The following is a 22368-nucleotide window of genomic DNA, read 5'->3' as shown; positions in this document are numbered from 1 at the left end:
CTCACCAGAAAGGGAGAAATCGGTTTCTCTTCTTTTCTTGGAGAATTCCCTCACAGTAACAGACCGTTTTACTCTCTGGTTATACTGCTGGCTCCACACATTTGTCGCCTGCGGCAATTCTGTTACCTGTAAAGAATTATAGAGTTGCCAGAAGTTTCCCGAGGCTAGCTGCAGTCTCCTTTGCTGGATGACAGTTGAGATTACACGGTTTTGCTCTTGGCATTTGGCCCCTGCCAGGAAAATGGACGAGACACTGCTTGTGGGTTATGGCTAAAGAGAAGTTTAGTAATTTCACGGCAGCGATTAATCCTGGGCAGAAACTCACGGTTTCAGAACACTGTCCGTGCATTGAGTGTCATGCTTCACGCTTGTCTAATTCCAAACCATAACTTCTGAGTTGAGCTAGGTCTCTGATCCCATAGGGTATTTTGTTTGTTCCTTCATTTTTTGTTTTAAATTGGGTCTCCTGATCTATATACTAAAATGCATTTTTAGAATAAAAATTATATAAATCTTTATTGTTATGGAAACCTTGCAATTTATTTATTTATTTATTTTAAAGATTTTTTTTTTTTAATTAATTAACTTATTTATTTTTGGCTGTGTTGGGTCTTCGTTTCTGTGCGAGGGCTTTCTCTAGTCGCGGCAAGCGGGGGCCACTCTTCATTGCGGTGCGCGGGCCTCTCACCATCGCGGCCTCTCTTGTTGCGGAACACAGGCTCCAGACGCGCAGGCTCAGTAGTTGTGGCTCACGGGCCTAGTTGCTCCGCGGCATGTGGGATCTTCCCAGACCAGGGCTGGAACCCGTGTCCCCCGCATTGGCAGGCAGATTCTCAACCACTGCACCACTAGGGAAGCCCAATTTATTTTAACATAAAGGAAGTTAAAAGAAATTCGCATAGCATGTTTGAAATGTATTCAGATCAAACTTTCAGGGTCTTAAGTAACAATGTAGAAAAATTATTTTTCTCAGAGTTAACATCTAAGAGATAAAGAAGAAATAGGTAAACAACCAAAGGGGGTGTTTATTCATCAGCTGTCAGGCTGCCATCCTGGCATTCTTAGCATCTCACTCTTTACATATATTTTTTCTTAGTTCAAATTCAAAATAATGTTTCTATCTGAACATACATATGTTTATTAGACTAGAAGCTAGTCATCATTTTGATGACTGTAGGGTTTCCTGTGTAAATCTTTTTCTTATTTGATCATTCAATTCCTTATTTAACCAAGATTGGTTTATTTTCTCTTCATTTTATCATCACAGACAAATTGGAATTAATATACTAATTTGGCTCAGAATTTGTTATGTAACCCATACACTGACACACAAAACCATTTTAAGTTACACATCCCTGGTTTCTCAGCCAGCATCTGCAAGAGCTGACCTGGGCCTGGTCTCTTAACTTCTCTCCATCTGTTTCTTCATCTAGTAAAATAAGGGGCAGGATAAAGATTTCTAAGCTTACTTTCAGCTCTGAGACTCTGTGAATATCTGACTTAAGCAGACTTGGCCCTCTTTGGAAACCACTGCTCATGTGTTCCAGCCTGAACTGTGACAGTATTCACACCAGCATAAAAATCACGTGTTCAATAAGCAGGGCAGTAAGAATTGCCTGTTTAGAAACACCTGGGCAGTGGTAACAGCCATCGGTCTTGTCCTCTGCAATCCATAAAGAATTAAACAAAGCAAAACCACAATCAGTGCACCCTATTTTTACAGCACAATGCAATAGAGTGAATTGAAAAATGGTTTAGGTTTTATGAGATTTGGGTTCACGTCTCCCTCTGTTGTTGATTCTAGAAGGACAAGCCTCTTCACTTTTCCAGGCTTCAGTTTACCAGCCCATCTATTAAATAATGGAAAGTTAACTCCTGAATACTTTTCCTTACTTTGTAGAAATAAGTTAAAATGTTCTTGAGATTCTGTATTGAATGTTTCACTGCAACTGTAAATAAAACGAGTACTTTTACTTCACATAAAAGCAGCCTTCTAATCTATGCTGAAGAATTAAAAACGGTGAATTATCGGGTTCAATTCACACCTGTCATCCATTAAATGCTCATTTATCTTGTATGTTTTGCTACAGATGACTTGGTATTCTTGTGAAAACTGCCAACTGTTTTTTGTTATGAATCTAAAGATCATTACCTTGGTCCAAATTTATAGAAATTTTGTATTCAGGTGGCACACTTGCATTCATTTGTCTACCTTTTGTTGGTCACTTTCACTGAGTCAAATCCTCTAGTAAGCTATTTCTGAGCAAGTAAGCTTTTCAGCCTTTCTCTAATCATACCTAGTTGCTCAGAGATCCTGACAGAGGCAGGAGCTAGATGGTCATATTAATCCCCTCCAACTCCTCACCACCACTGATTTTAGATAGCAAGTGTCAAGGGTAAGGGGGATTTCTGAGTGCCAATATGTAGTAGTTACCTATCTATTCGCGATAAGAACAGCAAGAAAATGGAAGGCATTAGTCAGAGAAATGTTTCCCCTTCTCAATGTCATGAAAAAGACATTTTAAAGCACTGGTTTCCCCGCCACACATTTTGCTTATGGATTAGGCATTTTTAAAAATCATGACTTCTGCTCCGAGGTCTTGCAAAAAAATCACTTAACCTCCTGGGCCTCCATTTCTTCTTATTAAATTATAGAGGTGGTATAAAACTAGGCTAAGATCTTCCAAATTCTAAGCGCTATGACTATATGAAGTAAGTGGTCATTTTATGGAGGGAGAAACGTCTTGGATTTAAAGAAAAATTTGCCATCCAACAAACAAAATCACTGAGGAAGATGCACCCTCTCAATAAAGGATAATTTTCACTTTCCCTCAGCGCTTCTTGTCAGCACATGATCATTTATTGCTCTGTTGTCTCTTGTGGGGTTTTTTTCTTTTTTTTTCTCCCTTAAGCTGTCCAGAGGGCAGAGACCATATCTCGAACACTTTATACTCTATTATAATAGTGTGTATTAAATGCAATAATACTTACTGTTATGAATGAATCACTCTTGTTAATATTTCGTATACCTGCATGGAAGAGTACTCGCTCCTTGGGGGAGCGTGGGCAATGGATGAGAGTGATGTGAGGGCAGGGACTCTTAAATTAAACTAAGGGTCAACTCGATGCAGGGATTAACAGGGAAGACCTGAGGCAGAAGATGATTCCTGTGAGGACTCTCAGCTGAGCAATCGCAATCGTGGCCTTCTGCTAACAGGTTCTTAACATTTACTCTGAACTGAATGCCTCTACCATGAAACAGGAAATCATGAAGCAGAAGGAACTTTAGGAAATAACAATGAGAAAAACAGCTGTTGGGCGTGAAGGCTTTTAATACAGTCCCCAGTATAGTTTAATAGCGTGTGCCAAGTGGGTATTCAAAAAATAGTCATAATAAGGAGAGATGATAATGATCATCAGTACTTTGGAGGGTGCAGTGGAAGAATTGGTCCTTAATGCCTTCTGTACTGTTTTTAGCTCTGTCTCTAACTTGTTTCATCTCTTAGGGCCATCTGTGCCTCTAGTTTCCCCATCTGCAAAAGAGAGATCGTATCATTTCCTGCAGAAGTCTGTGGACTGTGCTTTAATATCCTCCAGTAAATCGTACGTAAATACAAAGCAGGCAAAGAGAAGCCAAGTGCTACCAAGAGAATAAACTTTAAGGCAGAGAGTATTATAAATTAAAATTAATTAAGACCTTCTAAGTATTCTAATGATTTGAAGTAGTTAACGCAAAGGTATTTGTTACATTCACTTTAGATTTTTTTTAAGTAAATGGGAACATTGATTATAAATAAATTCCAGGATAGTTTAATCTATTAAACTCTCTATTTTATACATATTTATCTATAATATGATGAGGGTTTTAAATTAACTTCTGAAGCAAACTAGCATTATTTAAATTAAACTTACTCTTAAAAAGGAGCAATAGGGACTTCCCTGGTGGTGCAGTGGTTAAGACTCCATGCTCCCCATGCAGGGGACCCGGGTTCAATCCCTGGTCAGAGAACTAGATCCCACATGCATGCCACAACTAAGAGCTCTCATGCCACAACTAAGGAGCCAGGGAGCCGCAACAAAGGAGCCTGCCTGCCACAACTAAGACCAGGTGCAACCAAATAAGTAAATAAAAATATTTTTTAAAAAGGAGCAGTAATTCTTAAAAGTGCTTTAATAAATACACCCCCCCAAAAAAGAAATATTTCTTCTTGTTTATTGAGAATATATAGGGAAAAAATAAAATTCAGAACATCCTGCAATTGCCTAGTTCATAAAGCCAAACTGAAGGAATTATCTGAGTAAACTGACATCCTTTGAGCATATCAGCAAAGAGCCGTTGGTCACTCTCACCCTGAAAGCCCAAATTACCTTATTTTCTCAATTCCTTTTAATGATACATATGGTTTCCTGGTTTGTTTTTTTTGTTGTTCAGTCAGGTGGTGCATTGCAAAATTCAGAAGCTTTTTAATAGACTTTTGTAGGTCTCATTTTTTAAAGTCAATTTGTATCTTTATCTGTACACATGGATTATTCTTAAATATAGCAAAAAAGTCTCCTCTAATCATGATCTCCCCTGGATCCGGGATGGGGTCGACACTATGAGGAAGAAGGAAGGAAGGTGGATGTTTAGGAGGTGAGTAACTGCATCTGCTCCAGCTTATGACGTGTACATGTAAATCACTCTTGTATGTTCAGAATTGTCTTCACAGGGACAGAATGTATTAGCTTTTCTTTCTCAAAATCAACTTCCAGTAAACCACTGAAAAACTCAAACAGAATTTTAGGTACATTTTCCTTTTCAATGTGATTTCTATTTTCTTAGTTTCTCTAGATCTGCAGTCATTATTTCATCTATATTTAAAACTGGCCAGAGTTCTAGTATTATCTTTCAAGAGTTGGGTTTGGAAAGAGAAGTATCCCTTGTATCATTTGCCTTTTAAATAATAATGGATTTAATTAAATGTTTCTCTCAGAGAAACAACCCAGAGACAGAAGGCCAGCGTTTAATTCTGTGTGGACCTTCAGGTAGTAGTATATAACATCTGTTTACACCAAATTTCCTCCATGAAAATTACAAAGAAGGAAGTGCAAAAGGGAACGAGAATTTTGGCAGAGGGAAGCCAAAATAAACTAGAAAAGATTTTTATAAGCATGTATTCATATGCAGAATAATAGACTATAGAAACATAAAATTTCAGAGTTGAAAAGAAACTTAAAGTCTCATTTTCCCTTCAAGGTTGAAATACAAATTAATTGCTTCAGTCTCAAAAAAGTGTGGAACAATACATAATTTTCTTTATTGTTTTGCTATAGCTTAATTTTCATCGTGAGATCCTGGGATAATAGATATAAGCTCACATTCAAGGTTTCCTTCCCTCCCACATGACACCATGGGTTCTGTGGAGTGTGAAATGACATCTGTCCTCTGTGTCATTGCCTACATGGTCATCCCTTGCCCCATTTGATCTTGTGATCCATCTTTCCCGGCCACCTGCTCCTTTGGGCTTGAAGCTCTCTCTTTCTTTCAAGACACTTATGTAAATATCTGAGTGAGGCCCTGGTTCCTGGACTCACTACCAAACTCTCCACAGGGATCCACGCCCTGGGGCGCAGGGCACACACTGGTTCCCTTTGCAATTGCCCAAATCTTTCTTTGTTTTGCTGTTTTGCTGTTTCTTTGTTTGCTTTCTTGGGGCTTTGCCTAGGAGGCAGCATTAGGCCCCTTATCCAGAAGGTACAGATGTCTACATTATCACTTACCCCTGACTTCTCTTCTCTACTATCCTCAAGTCCAGGGAAGCTTTTTCCACTGAGGGGGGATGGTTCCCCTTCCTCAAACCATCTCAAACCTTTGGCTAACACAGTGTTTCTCAGTGCTTGGCTAACCCAAGATTTCTCAACATTGGCATTATTGGTATTTTGGACCAGATACGTCTTTGCTGTACGGGCTGTCCTGTGCATTATAGGGCGTTTAGCAGCATCCCTGGCCTTGACTCACTAGGTGCCAGTTGCAACCCCCAATTCTTGAAAATCATTACCAAATATCCAGTGGGCTCATCCCAGGAGTCCCCTCTGTTCTCCTAAAACCTAGGCTTTGATACACAAAAACTGGAAAGAGACACACAGTCTATTTGCTTTCCTTTGAGGCAATGAACGCCTTCCCCGCACCTTCCCAGAGGCAATACATGTGAATGTATCAAGCAAGGAAAAGGAGGGGAGAGAAATTAGATGCAACAGCTAATATGGTTAATATTTCAAAAGCGTTATCCCATCTGTGCTGTACTTTCTCACCTGTTGCCTTAAAAGGTACACCACATGTCATTCTAGCACCTCCTTTGTGTGTATATTACCTTTTGTATATGGACTGCAGTGAATACGCATATAGAAAGAAATTTAAGAGGGGGCAGAAAGGGATTTAACCACTAAATTCTGATCAATACAGCTGACAAAAGGATTATTGTTCACGCCCAACACATACATGTAAGCACTAATATTGATATAGTTTTACTGTGTGCCACACTTTGTGTTAAATAGACCATGCCATTTGATCCTCACAACTGCCCCATGAGGCATACTATTGTCTCACTTGGATTCCCCTGAAAACAGAGCTTGAGACAAGGGCTTTGTGCAGTTGGTTTTGGGGAGGTGATCCTTGAGGGCATGAATGAGGGTAGAGAAAGCCAGACAGGGAAGGAGGAAGAAGAGTCAGTAAAAGGATGCATTATTTGGACACCGTGGTGGGCAACAGGGACTCAATTTGCTGGACTTCCTGAGAAGTGGAAAGATGCCTCCCACAATTGTCCAGCAGAAGGACAGGGGCATTTATCCACTGGTTCCCATGTCCCACTGATCAAGGGTTACCCCCCAGAGCTAGGGAGCTCTCCCAGGGCAGACAGCAGAGAAACTAGGCCTTGATGGCTCTCAGGGAAGTGAGGAGATGCAGCCAACAATGGCCCTCTGCAGACATGGCTAAAATCAGAGGTGAAATATGTGAGTCAGGGCAACAGAAGCCTCTGACACAGTTATTACCTCCCCATTTTATAGAGAGGAAACCAAGATACATGGAGATTACCTCACCTGCTCAAGGTCACAAGGTGGGTCAGTGGTAGAGTCAGGATTCAAACATGGGCCATCTGACCTCAAGGCCATGGCCCCAACCATAAGGTGTAATGACGGCTGCACTTATGCACTCTTCCCCGCGTAGCTCCACCTACAGGTTTGAGCAGACCATCCACCAATTCCATTTGGAGCCCAGGTTTGGGACATTTATTCAAACATTGCAGTTTTTTCTTTGGGAATTCATTTTTCAAGTTGCAACAACATAAGAAAATGCTACTAGAATGCTGCATCTGCATGTTGGGAGGAAAATAAACACCTTTCTTTTGAGATCACCCAGGAAGAGAGAGGTTCAGATAGTATACCACTTGAGAGGGGGAAAAAAAGAAAACAAACAAACAAAAAATCACTCAGACAACCTTTTTTGAGTTCAGAAACTGCTTTTCAATTTTTTATTAAAACATAATTCTTCAAAGAGTATAGAAATACACCTGGCCATGACCCGTTAGAAGTCAACCAACTGCTTCAAACATACATAAGAAACATCTATCAAATTCTGGCTCACCAGAATTTATTAAGTTGTACATATATGTTATCAGAATGACACCAACGTGGCTACATTTGACAGATTCTTCTAAAGTGGACACAAGTTTCTGACAGGTTATGTTTCCTCTTGATGAACGCTGTTAACAACTGTGACGGTTTGAAAGATAAGCTTGAAGGGCCACAACGGGAAGCATCAGGGCAAGGAGCTCCAGAGGGCACACAGGGGCCCCGGGAGAGTTGGTGGCAGGCCCCTGTTTCCGCTGTGAGCACACAATGCTTCAAAGAGACGAACACAAAGAGGAAGGCACTCCCTCCTCCGGACAAGGGTTTTTGGGTTCACATTCGGGAATCACAAGACAGCACACCCAGGAAAGGACAGGAAAAGGAAACTCCCTACACATAGTCTGACCTTCCTACAAAGGACAAGGGCCTGTGTGGTTCAAGGAGAAGATCCGTGAGGACCCCTGCCGTTGGGATGTGTTCTTTGCCGCTGAGGATGTCCCCTCCCTTGAAGCTTGCTCAAGGCACTGGATTGGCTCCCTTCCATACTATGAACAAGAACAAAACGTCCTCCAGAGAAGAGCAGACCTGGCGCTTGATTTGCTCTCCTTAAGAGTGAAGTTTCCTTTGTGGTTTGGATTCAACCTGGTGAAGCCCACCCCAAAGTAGACTCGAATTGCTGTGAGAGCCCCCAGGCGACTGATCGATTGAGGACACTGCTCCCCCTCTTCTATCCTGTCTGGCTCCTGCTACAACTTCACTGGGAAGGAGTAAGAGAGCTCACCTGGGCTAGGTATTGCCTTGGCATTGTACAGTGATGAATTCCTTTTCCATGTTCTGTTCCTCCTTTGTGCCCAAAATGAAGGGAGAACCACAGTCGTACAAACAGACTGAAAATGAGACTGGCGACGCATGGGGTCTGCGGTCCTCCTTGGAAAGGAACCTACTTTTCCCACTCTTTTGGGCAGACTCACTTTTCCTAATCAAGTATTTTTAGCTTGACGTTTCCAGAGGACCCCGTTTACCCTAACTTTGCCTTTTTAAATGACCTTTAATTCCAGAAGTTGGCACAAATCTTTTTCAATACACTTTACCCCTGCTGATTGCTGCATAAAATCTTTCACATGAGACCATGTGGGAAGAGAAAACTCTACAGAGTGTGGATATTTCTCAGTCTTTCTTCTCCACTTCTAAGCTTCTCTCTCATTTGTTGAAAAAAACACAACTTAAGGGGGAAAGACATGATAAAAGCTTGCAGTGTTTTCCAACCGACTCGGCGAACTTCTCTTTCTGAGGCCTTAGTGATGCCAGGAGATGGTCAGGATAATCAAGGACAGAATATCTTCGTAATCCCTGGGCACATCTATTGCCATGTCTGTCAAGTGGGGGTGCAATATTCATTCATCCCTCACCTACATCCCAGCGAAGGAGATGAAGGGCATCGGGAGAAACTGTGAGCCATGTGATCAGGCCGTCCAGAAAAAAGGTATCAAATGCCAAGGTTCTATCTTCCCTAAAGATACAGATCAATATAAACCATTTTGAATATTTGTCATTTTAAAATCAATCAAATAGGCATTTTCTTGTGGCCACACAGCTCCATAATTATCTTGGGCTTCTCTTAGAGTGCCCCTGCTTCCTTTGAACTCATAGCCGTTCTTCTCTCCGTGTATTCTCTGCAGGGCCCGGAACTGAGATATCCCCAGAAAATGCACACAGAGAACCCACCCAAGACCCGTTTCCCACTACCCAGCTTTCGTCTCCACAGAGAGGAATGTGGACTTTACTGAGGATCACTGAGATAAATATATATGTGTGTGTGTATATATATATATATATATATGTATATATATATATATATATATATATATATGTATAAATATATATATACGCCCTCAATAAAGAGGACATTCGATTTTATATAGATTTCCCTCTCATTCAAAAGCATCTGGCCCATAGAGGAAGAATCAACCCATACTGGGTTGCAAGGAGATCAGACAAATCATAGGCCCAGTGAAGGGAGGGCAGGAATGTGGAAGGTCTGTTGCTTCCAGGGATTTACAAGACTTGCTAGGAATCCACCTTTGGGAAGATGCTCACTTTATTATTTCTGCTCATCTTCCGCTCCACCCTGCCTACCTTGGGCATCTTTGTCTGGATCAGCTCTTCTGGGGTGTTGCCCAAGGGGGGAAGCAGCCTCTTCTTGCTATTTCGGGTCTCCGAGAGCCACTGGGGAGGCAACTCAAATGGCCCAAAGCCGAACTGCAGGGAATACCTGTCAGGGAATGTCTCAGGTTCCACAGGGACTGCTGGTGCCACCTGGGATATAGAGTCCACTGTGCCCGGGGGTGGTGCAGGGGTAGCAAACCGTGGCCCCCGCTCTGCCTCCAGGCAGGTGGGAAGTAGCTCCCTGGCCTGGAGGTCAGCTGAGCTGGCATACTTGGCTTCACTCTCTTCCTCATCATCCGTGGGCTTAAAGATCTGCTGCTGCCCAATGTGGAACATCTCCAGGAGCTGGCTGCCCGAGCGCATGCTGGGCTCCAGGCTGGCATCGGCCACCCCGCTCCCTGTGCCCACCACATTCCGGCGACTGTAGCGGTGGTGCAGTTGTACCAAGGTCCCTACCAAGCACTTGCGGATCGATTTGTTCACGGTAAGAAAGAGCACAGGGTTCGCCAGCAGAGAGACTTTGGGCAGCCAAATGGCCGTGAGCAGCAAGAAGACAGAAGTGTCGGGGACATTGAGCACAGTCTGGTAGACGACCAGTGTGGCATAGGGCACGCTGCACAAGATGAAGACCATCACCATGGACAGCAGGGTGGCGTGCAGCTCGGCCTCCCGCTGGGAGGCATAGGGGATAGAGATGGTGTTCTGCGGGGTCCGCAGCGCTGCTATGATGACCTTCTTCTTCTGGCTGGCACTCAGGGCCCGGCGGATCAGTATCAAGAAGAGGAATACCACAGCCACAGGCACGATGACCGTGGTGACGTTGTAGACCAGAACGTACACCAGGTGGCCCAACGAGTTGCTCCAGACCTCCGTGCAGGTGGACATGGCATAGATGTCAGCCACGTTGGTCACCGCAAACACAGGGACGCTGGCCACCACGGCATGGGCCCAGATGTATATCACTAGTTCTCGGGACTTTGCATCAGATATTTTTCTCTCCAGCGGATAGAGGACCGAGTAGTACCTGCCAAACGCACAAGCAAAATTCATTTCACAGAAGATACACTTTAATTAGGGGAATCTATATTACTAAAAGTAGGAGAGAGGAAAGAAAGGGTCAATTTCTTCTATTCTGCCTAAGACAGAGGAAACCACTGGGGGAATTACGAAGCTAGATCTTAAGTTTTGAGGATTTTGCTGCACAATTCACAGTTAGCTTTATAATTATTGCCACCAGGACTAAATCCAAAAGAGTGCCCTCAATATAAAGGATATCTCCATCTGCTGGAAAGACACCTCTTTTTCAATTTAAGGGTAATTTGTAAAAAATTTTTTTACCTGGGCTAGAGAAGCTTGAGGGCAATTTTCAAAGCCACTAAGAGAAAGAAAATGTGTCTGCACACAAATCCAAAGGAGACTCGTGCCACAGTGGATATGCACGGGTATCACTAGCATTTACAGCCACCTGGGGCAGAAGAAGCCAGTGTGAGGGAGGGACTCTGACAAAATCCTTCCACAAAATCAATTTGACTGAAAAAAATCATGCCTGCTCAATCGCCATTGTTCCCATGATAATCGCTCAGTACCCCCTAAGAGCAATTAATAGACCTAAAATGCCTGCATGATTAGATTTTTGTTAAAATCAGGGAAGACTTTTTTCCTTCAAGCTTGACTTGATTATTCTATAACCACCTAATCAGAATTCCAAAAGCACCTTGTTTCAATATCACCTATGACTTGGGGAAACCGAGTAATTTGTTAGATTCTAGAACCACATCTGTCACGAAAGGGCAGCCAGTAGCCCTCAGAGCTATGGCGAGTTTCTTCACCTTAGCTCGGCCCACATCTGTGCAGTCAGCTAATGCTGGAGTCCACCATTGGGTTGGACCTTCCAACCCTGTTAACATGCATTCCCTCATGGGGCCAGCTGAGCAGGCGTGCCTTCTGTCACAAGGATTTCTGAGCACCACCTATGTGCTAGGTATTGTGCCAGGCACTGGACTGCAAAGATGGAAGGGCACACGGGAATGTTTCTAAACTAAATGGGGAAAGGGGGCATGTAAACAAACAATTATAACCGAGGAGATGATGGCTCTACTGGAGGGACGCACAAAGGAGGTAGGGAAAGGGGGCACCTGGGAAAATGTCAAGAGCAAGCGGCCCTGTGGTGGAGTCTGGCAGGGGACAAGCTGGGGGAGAGACGATGCAAACACAACACGACCACGGATGACCAGAGATGGATGGAGTGCGGTAAAATGTGTTCTAGGTCACTTTCTGGGAAGGGAAAAAAAGAGAAAGAAATGTATAAGTTATGCACGCTCTCAGTTGTTTTTCTCTGAATACGGAGAAGCTTTTCTAACCACCGCTCAGTAAATCCATTGTGATGGCCCCACGCCCACGCATGAGTACGCGTTCACTGTCTCTGATTCCCATTTGCAAAGTGACAGGTAACAAAACCAGGCTTCCCGTCATTTTTGATTCCATTCTAGGTTGGGAAATAGACTGCAGCACAAGCACACAGGCTCACTATACATCATTTTGTTAGTGTGTGCGTCTCTAGAGGATGATGCAGGAAGTGTAGGTGGCCTCCCAATTCACTTGCTGACTCGGTGCCATGAAACAAATATCTGGGAAAGAAGTGAGAGAAAGGACTGTTTTCCCTTTCTCTTCGTGCACAACGAACCTATGCTTTCCAGTAATCTGCATCTCTGAATAATGAAATAGGAATTTACCAAACTTGCTTTTCTACTAAAAGAACTTGCTTATCTTTTTAAAAAATTAGGAATTTGGGATTAATAGATATACACTACAATATATAAAATAGATAAACAACAAGGACCTACTGTGTAGCACAGGGAACTATATTCAATATCCTGTAATAATCTATAATGGAAGAGAATCTAAAAAAGAATATATATATATATATATATATATATATATACACACACACACACATATATGTATATAACTGAATCACTTTGCTGTACACCTGAAACATTGTAAATCAACTATACTCCAATTTAAAAAAATAAAAATAAAAGACACACTGAAAAAAAATGATGGCAAAAATACAGTAGATTTTTCTGCTGGAAAGAAAATAAGGATTTCTTATTATTTGCATATTTTCTTGCCTAAAACCAAAGGCTCAAAATAACCCACAGGGATTATTGCATTGCTTCCAGGTAGAATAGCAACCTGTCCAGAATAATGTGTTCCCACTCTTGTTGAATCCTATTCTTAAAAAACCTTCAGGATTCATAGCAGCATTATTTATAACAGCCAAAAAGTGGAAACAACCCAAATGTCCATCAACTAGTAAATGGATAAACAAAATGTGGTATATGCATACAATGGGAATATTATTCGGCAATAAAAAGGAATGAAGTAAGTTGTTAAGAGAGTAGATCGTGAGTTCTCATTACAAGGAAAATGAACATTTTTTGGTATCTATATGAGATGATGGATGTTAACTAAATTTATAGTGAATCGTTTCACAATATGTGTAAGAGAAGTCATTATGTCATATACCTTAAACTTGTACAGTGCTGTATGTCAACTATAACTCAATAAAGCTGGAAAGAGAAAAAAAGAAGTACTGATACCTGCTATAACATGGGTGAACCTTGAAAACATTATGCTGAGTAAAAGAAGCCAGGCACAAAAGAACACATATTGTATGATTCCACTTACATGAAATGTCCCCCCATACAGAGACAGAAAGTAGATTCGTGGTAGCCTAGGTCTGGGGGTGGGAATGGGGAATAACTGTAAATGAACACAAGGTGTTCATTTTTAGGGTGACAGAAATATTCTAAAGTTCAATTGTGGTCATGGCTGCACAACTGTACGTATACTAAAATTCATTGACTTGTACATTTTAAATGAATTTTGTGATATGTAAATTATATCTCAACAAAACTATTTAAAAAAAAAAAACTTCAGGAAAGAAAAGTCCACCATGTGGACTGCAGACATAAGACCTCACCAAGCAGGTAGGAAGGGGTCGCCAGAAAGACACACCTGCCATGAACACAGAATGGACCAACACAAAAAGCATTAGGGTGCCCACCAGGAAGTAAACCGACTTTTCACTCTGACTTTTCACAGTTTTATTCCAGTTCTGTGCAATGGCACTTCCCAGGTGTTCACAGACCTCTGGTTGAGCATGAAAGAGACATGCAAGGTAACCAAAAAGTAGGTGTGGCAAACTGGCACCACCTGGTGCACATTCTGCTTGCTGAAGGGATTCCAGTGGCCCACATACTAAGTTTCTGAATGCAAATTAATTGCCAACATTTAAAAATGAGAGAATTCTAGATTTCTGATTTCTCTTCTAAGAAATAGAAAGTCCGGCCCACTGAGTCGTGATACTCACAAAGCAACTATTAGCTGCATCTGCTGAGTGATGGCCCCTATAAACAGGAATGCAGACACACAACCCCAACCTGGCCTGGGTCACTTGGTTTTGTCACCTGCCTCGTCTGCCTCTGTGGATGGTGAGTTTCTAGGGAGAAACTGTCAAGGAGCTGGAGTGGTTCCCTGCAAGATCTGATGGTAAAATGATTGCAGACAGTATATCTAAGGAAGAATGTGCCAACCACAACGGAAGACTAGAGAAAGAGAGATAAATATTGTGGCCAAACACAGGCCACAAATAATTCATTTAGTTCGTTTTACCCCTAAGGAAACTGAGACTTAGAGAGGTTAAGCCACTTTGCCCAAAGCCACCAGCGAGAAAGCAGCATAGGTAGGACTTAAAGCCAGACTTCTGGTTCCAGAGTCCTCTTTCTTAAGCACAAAGTCAATGACTTCCCCTAGTATGTAGGGGGCTTTGTGTGGCTCTGTGTCCTCTGTGCAGACAACACTGGGCAGCTAATGAAATCAGGGTTCCAAGCCAGAGAGGCTGAAGCAACTCCATAGATGGATTCTGCAATCCATACACTTATAGGTCATTAAGGTATTGAGTATGTTTTAAATGCACAAAGAGTTTTAAAATTCTAAATTCATCTAAAACGTAGTTAAATTTATCACAGGGTATAAAGTCAGAAGAGCCAGCACTTTCCCTTCAGCAACTTCTCCTCTCTGTAAATCTTGAAATCAAAAGCTCTTGTGGACACAAAGTATTTTTCAATTCTTCTTTGCTTATTTAATTCTATTCTCTAAAATGTATTATTATCTCAATTGTATTCATGAAGTGCTAGCAACAAAGAGAAAAGACAGGAAGCTGTTGATTACTGAGAACTTCACACTTCACTTTGATAAATTTGATCAAATTATGTATGACAGCAGTAGCTAGGATGTAAGATTTATTTCCAAATGAACACCCTTTTAAAAAGGATGGGAAGAGAAAACAAACACCATCACAATATAAAACCTTGGAAGTAAATCCTCCAAAGGAATTCTGGTGCTATCTGGCCAGGTCCAATAGGACCGTCTAATCATTTGTTAAATAGCCACTGAATTGTTCTCTTGTTCTTCCAGAAATGTTTTCATCCTGCATCAAAAGGCCCTAATTGCAGAGTTAGCAATCTGATGAGCAATCTACTTCAAATTGCAATGCAAATACGGCTAATTCCAACCAAGCTGAAACTATATCATGATCCAGCTCTGCCCCAGCACCGTCATGATGTAACCTCCCCAATGCCACATCTTTCTGTTGACAACAAGCAGGCTAAAAAGCAGTATTTGGAACACTGACTATTCACTATTTGCTTCATGATGCTAATTTTTCAATACACTTAAAAAAAAAAGTTGCACCCCTGGCTACCTGATCTTACCTGTCCAAGGCAATGGCAGGGAAGCTGAGGATAGTCACAGAGCAGAAGACTTTGTGCAAAAACTTAACGACCTTGCAGAAGAGCATGGTGTAGATCCACCAGCAGCAGTGAGGACTGGTGCTGAGGATGATGTCGAAGGGCACGCAGACCAGGCTGGCACAAATCCCCGAGCAGGCCAGGTTTTTAATGAACCTGTTGGTGACAGATTTGAACACGGTTGTGCGGCAAGTCGACCATAACACCATGAAGTTTCCTGGCCAGATAGGCAAAAATAAAAACCAAAAAAAAATGTTTAAATAAAAAGAAAGAAGACAAAAAAGAAAGAAAGAAAATACAGGTTAAAAAAAAGATTGAAAAACCATATTTGAGAGTTCATTTCAAAGAACTTAAAGGCATATGATATTGTCAATTTATGTGAAATTATTAAATCACTTTCATAAGTATCAAAAAGTCTAGAAGAATTTTTTAGTGGTGAGTTTTGTTATTTAATTTTAGGCATAAGAGTATTATGAGGATGATTCTGTCTCACCTGAGTATAAACAGTCGGCTAGGGATTACTTAACCTCAGCCAGTCTACTCTGACCAAGTTTGCAAATGACCTCCGCCTTACCAAACTCTGTAACAGAAAGAGGACGAAAGCCACACGTGTGGCTTAAAATTTCCTAGTAGTGATATTTTTAAAAAGTAAAAAGAAGCAGGTGAAATTTTAATAGTGTATATTATTGAACCCAATCTATGCCAAACGTTATCATTTCAACGTCATCATTACTTTAAAAAGTATTAAAGTAATATATTCATTCTTATTTTTGTGCTACATCTTTGAAATGTGGCGTGCGTTTTTTTGTTTGTTTGTTTTGTTATTTATTTATTTATTTATTTTTGGCCGCGTTGGGTCTTCGTTGCTGCGTGCGGGCTTTCTCTAGTTGCGGTGAGCGGGGGCTACTCTTCATTGTGGTGCGCAGGCTTCTCATTGCGGTGGCTTCTCTTGTTGCGGACCACGGGCTCTACAGCGCAGACTCAGTAGTTGTGGCGCATGGGCTTAGTTGCTCCGCGGCATGTGGGATCTTCCCGGACCAGGGATCAAACCCATGTGCCCTGCCTTGGCAGGCAGATTCTCAACCACTGCGCCACCAGGGAAGCCCCTGGCGTGCGTTTTTTAAATTGAAATATAATTAATATATAACATTGTATTCTTTTTAGATGTGCATGGTGTATATTTTATTTTACACTTACAACACATTTTCAGTTCACACTCGTCACATTTCAAGGGCTCCATAGCCACATGCAGCTGGTGGCCACTGGACAGGCCTGCACTGTTCTAGTCCTTTAGCGTCAATAACACACTTGCCTGTCCCTCTCTGAGCATCTTCTTCCTGTGGCTTCCACAGGCCTACAGCCTCCTGGTGTTCCTCCCACCTCTCCCAGGCCCTGGCTGCTCCCAGTCTTCTACACCAGGCCCTTCCCCATCCTCTCTCTCCAGCTTCTCCCTAGGTTAAATCACCCATTCAGGTGGTTCTCCACTGAGCTGCTGGTGACTCCCACATTCATGGCCCAGACTAGGCCTCTCCTCTCAACTCCAAACTCCTGTCCCACTAAACGTCTGATTCTCCACCCCCTCTCGGTCTGTTCCGCCCACCCACTGTCCTCCAGAGCCTACACAATCCAGGGCCAACCTGCTTAATCTCACGCCACGCTGCCCCTGGCTTGCTGGGCACTGGCCACGCTGCCCTTTTTTTCTGTTCTTGAAACACAACGAGGCTGATCCGGTCTCCACGCCTGTGCACAAGTTTTTTATACTGCCTAGCATGGTCCTCGTGTGTCTGATTGCTTTTAATCCAGGTCTTAGTATAATTGCTGCCTCTCAAAGAGGCCTCCGCTAACCATATTTTTATTTTAAATACTCACTGCTCTTCCCTCCAGCATACTCTCTTATAATATCCTGTTGTGGCCTTCTCAGCTCTTATCATAATTATTAATTTGTTTACTCATTTTCTCTTCATTTCATGAGGATAAAAAAACATGTCAATCTTGTTCACTATTATAACTCCACTGCCTAGTTCAGTATCTGGCACAGAACAGGCATTCAGTAACTATTTAGATGAATGAATTTGAAAGAGGACAAACAGTAATCAAAAGTCCCTGCAGTAAGATAACCCGTTTCGTAGTAGGAAGGTCATGAGAGGCTATTCTGAGTCAGTAGTTCCCAAACCTCACTATGCATCAGAATTACTACACCAGACATCCTGAATCATAGTTATAGGTATAGAACTGGGAACCTGCATTTGTAACAAGCACTTCAGAGAGAGCTGGCCCCCAGACAGAAGTTTCGGAAATGCCACATCTAGGCAGAGACTGTAGCCTTCATCCCCAGAGTCTCACAGGGCCCAAGTCGTCAGGTATGCGGGGCAGCCTACGTTACCAGGGGAGACTTTACCTGGTGAGAGATCCAGGTCCACATGGCCAGTCAGTCATGACCCAAGGACACTGCTCTCTCCTGGGCACAGGCACAGAGAACGCCCTCTAATGACTGAGGCACAGCTCAGCCTCATGCGGAAGGACAGCATGGTGCCAGGGGAGGGGAGCTCAGGGCTCAGGGCTGCAGCCGAAGTCACCCCCAGGGGCTGCCTCGCTGCCTCAGATGCTGACATAACTTACTGTCAAGAGTCTCTTTTCAGACACAGTAGTCTACAGCTACTTCTTATCTGCCAGAAAAAAAATGGGCACTGCATTTAGGTAAGTAGGCCAGCTGCTTCCAGGAAATTCTCTACCAAACTTTCCTTACATAAATATGCTGACTCAGTGAGATGAAATTCACAGTGTGAATATATACACGTTTGTTCAATAGAAAAGCTGTTTATACTAATGTTACCACCTCAGGCCCCCTCAAGCTTTCCTGTCACCAACGTTACAGACTGAGCAATAATGATGTATTTGAAGCTCCAAATATAGGGGGATTTTTTTTTTTCTGGCCTTTCCCACTGAAATGCAGATGAGGATCTGGCTGAAGCATCTTTCCTCACTTAAGTTTTACAGATAGAACTTAAAATCTGGTAACCATCTAATAATGAAATTGCCCACTTAAAGAAATCTGCCGTAGGGCTTCCCTGGTGGTACAGTGGTTAAGAATCTGCCTGCCAATGCTAGGGACACGGGTTCAAGCCCTGGCCCGGGAAGATCCCACATGCTGCGGAGCAACTAAGCCCGTGCACCACAACTACTGATCCTGAGCTCTAGAGCCCACAAGCCACAACTACTGAGCCCACGTGCCACAACTACTGAAGCCTGCGAGCCCGTGCTCCGCAACAAGAGAAGCCACTGCAATGAGAAGCTCACACACCACAATGAAGAGTAGCCCCCGCTCGCCGCAGCTAGAGAAAGCCCGCACACAGCAACGAAGACCCGACACAGCCAAAAATAAATAAATAAATAAATTTATTAAAATAAAAAAAGAAATCTGCCGTGAGGAGAGTGTCATAGTATCTTCAGTTGTTAATATCGGGGCTGTCTCCAGTCCACTAGGGGACTTCCTATAAAGACCATCCTTCTGCTTTATAAATCAAGACCCATAGGATTTTCTATGTCTCTATCACTGTTAATCTTTGTCGCTTGGTAGGTTACACTGAATAAAACATTTTGTATAACAAACAGGAAAATTCACTGCAAAGGAGAGGACAGGCTGTGTGCCAAGGTCTCTCATGAACACAGTAGAATTCTCTGAAATTAATCTCCATCATTACCCTCATACTCTAACTCTCTTATCTTTCTCTCTCCCTCCCAATTATGTCAGGCACACTTTTTTATTGTTTTTTTCTTAAATCATACATTTTATTAGTATGTCCACACTTGCGAATGAGGAAACTTGTTTTCAATGAGTTATTATTGAAAAACCCGAGATGGCTATAATCACATTGTATCTCCACTTATTTATAAAACTCTACGAGGCATCTGAAGCCTAATCCCTTTTCCTAAGAGCCAGAAGCTAAAGAAGCCTCTATGTTCTTTCCCTTCTTTAAACCACCTCTCTCTGTCTTCACTTTAAAACTGACTCATTTGGCTTTAAGAACCCAAATTAGAGAAAAGTATCAGGAGAGGAGCACCCACACTCAAGATCTGATTGGCCACACATTAAAAAAAAAGTGTGTGTGTGTACACATGAGTACACACATACACGTGCAAGCACACAAATATACACACAACAAAACAAAATAATTACATATTTGATCATTTAATCTCATGAGCACTTTAGATTCTTCTTAGCTTTACAAGGTACATCAAGGATAACTCAGCATATATTTTAAATAACACAGTATTCAACCTTGAGATACTTTTTAGCTTAGGCATCGTGGTCTAAATCACCCAACTCCCTTTAGAAATGATTCAAGTTCTGTACCCATTCTTCCTCCCTACATATTCCCATTATATTTTCTAATGCTGGATTCCATGACAACATTCAGCGCCAGGGCTGTGGGCACAGCAACACAATTAGTACACACTCACAGCACACACAACCAAAACAGGAATAAGAGGTAGAGCATGATGGCGCTGGTAATACAAACCTACTCTCCCTGGGACTGCTATTACTTTATCATTACTCCTCATCTAAAATACAAATCAAGATTTCTCTTTACACAGTATAATTTGATATCACACAATGCATAAAAGGACAAAAAAGAAAGTAAAAATTATCCACCCAGTGATAACTATCTGTAAACTTTAAGTATTTATCCTTCCAAACTTCTTTTTATATATACGGACTTTTTGATTATGCCAGTGGGACCAACTACTCACACTGCTTTTTTAGATTTTTTCCATAACAACCACCTTTCTATACAATAAATAAAAATAGATCTATATCGTCATTTTAACAGCTTCATAAAAGCAACAGTGCTTCTCTGGTTATACCCTAATGTATTTTGTCTATTGCATATTGATGAGTTTTTTTTTAAAGCTGTTTTCAATACATCTCTATTATACAATGTTGAGATCAACATCCTTATATATTTAAGTTTGGAGGAACTGAACTATTTACTGAAGATAAATTTCTAGAAGCAGAATTTCCCGGTCAAAGAGTTTGCACATTTTTTATATGTATTGCAAAATGACCCTCCACAAAAGTCATATGAGAGAGGTGGTTTCCCGATATGCTCACTAAAAGTTCTGCTGTCTCACTAAAATATTTGGAATTTTGCATACTTCCTCAATCCTACGATTCATGTTTTCCTTATTTCCAGAAAATTTTCATCCATTGACTCTGAATTTTGCCCTACCCTTTCTCCTTATTATCGTCTTCTGGAATTCTTATTGGATTTATGTTAGACCTCATTCTAGTCTCTTAACCTCTCATTCATATTTTCCATTTTCCATCAATTTATTGTCTTCTGCAAACTGAATGCTATTTCTCATGTCTTCCTTCCATTTTATCAATTCTCAATTCATCTGGAAGTAATCAAACCATCTTTCTTTCTTTCTTTTAGCTTCTTGGGTATTAAACTTCTTGAAATTTGTATTTGGGTCTACTTCAAACTGCTTACTCTTTATTCCTAGTGTCTAGTTATTTTACTATGGCTCTTTTCCTTCTTTAATGTGTAATCACGTTTCTTTTCTTGGCTGTGTTGGGTCTTTGTTGCTGCGCGTGGCTTTCTCTAGTTGGCGGTGAGCAGGGGCTACTCTTCATTGCGGTGCGCGGGCTTCTCACTGTGGTGGCTTCTCTTGTTGCGGAGCATGGGCTCTAGGGTGCCCGGGCTTCAGTAGTTGTGGCATGCAGGCTCAGTAGTTGTGGCTCATGGGCTCTAGAGCGCAGGCTCAGTAGTTGTGGCGCACGGGCTTAGTTGCTCTGCGGCATGTGGGATCTTCCTGGACCAGGGCTAGAACCAGTGTCCCCTGCATTGGCAGGTGGATTCTTAACCACTGTGCCACCAGGGAAGCCCCTGTAATCATGTTTTTAAAATGCTTATACTTTCTTTTAGATTATTCTATTGTTTCTAGTTCTAGACGTGTTAATTTTGCCATTTGTTGGTTCTCCTGGCCCTCCTTTTATGGTTTTCCTCATATGGTTTTTAATGATCAGTTATGAGCTCATAGTATATGGGGGTTGTTTTTCTGTGGCAGGCTACAGACCCTGGTTGTGGAAATGTTTCAAGTGGCTAGCCAAGCACATATTAGTACTTTGTTGCACTTTCATGTGCAAATCAAAGACAATGCAGTTGAAGGACCATTCTGAGAAAGGTTTAGTGTGTGGGGAAATGTTTACCCTAGGGAGACGCAGGATATTTTAATGACTAAGAGCACAGACCCTGAAGCCTTACTCCCAGATTCAAGTCCCAGCTCCACCATTTACTAGCTGTGTGATCATGGGTGAATTAACTTCTCTGTGCCTCAGTTTCACCATCTGTAAAGTGGACATAATAACAATGCCTATGTCCCAGGGGGCATTGTGAGTATTTAATGAGCCCATAGAAGTAATATAAGCACAGCACTTAGAACAGCTTCTTGTGCCTAATACATGCTATGTAAGTAGATATGTCACTGTTGTTATTAGTTGCAAAACTTTCCAGAGGGCACCAAGGAAAGGTCCGACAGAGAGAGAAACAGTGAGAGGGTGGGCCAGAGGAAAAGAAACCTGGAGCTGTATATAGAGAAGATAGAAGAGGACAGGTCCCTAGAAGGACTTGGAAGCAATCAGGAAGAGACAAGGTAGGACTGACTGGCCTGCAGGTTCCACATGGAACATTGGGGTCTGACAAGGAAGAAACTCCTAGGTTTACCCCATGGAGGTCCGTTGGGTGGTGCTGGCAAACTCACAGCAGACTGTCCCGTGGGG

General features: G+C 42.1%; 1 protein-coding gene across 1 annotated transcript in view; it reads right to left on the bottom strand.

The window, feature by feature from the left end:
* Nucleotides 1-7499: 7499 nt before the first annotated feature.
* GPR176 (G protein-coupled receptor 176) overlaps nt 7500-22368 on the bottom strand; it is a 106997-nt gene continuing 92128 nt past the window's right edge. The window contains exons 2-3 of the mRNA XM_036844656.1: nt 15549-15801; nt 7500-10795 (exon numbers count right to left, since the gene is read on the bottom strand). Of these exons, the coding sequence (XP_036700551.1) occupies nt 9673-10795; nt 15549-15801 (1376 nt within the window). The 3' untranslated portion in view covers nt 7500-9672. The remainder of the gene's footprint in view (nt 10796-15548; nt 15802-22368) is intronic.

The sequence above is a fragment of the Balaenoptera musculus genome, chromosome 2 (assembly GCF_009873245.2).
Source record: "Balaenoptera musculus isolate JJ_BM4_2016_0621 chromosome 2, mBalMus1.pri.v3, whole genome shotgun sequence".
Lineage (NCBI taxonomy): Eukaryota > Metazoa > Chordata > Mammalia > Artiodactyla > Balaenopteridae > Balaenoptera > Balaenoptera musculus.
This window is presented reverse-complemented; position numbering and strand designations above follow the sequence as displayed.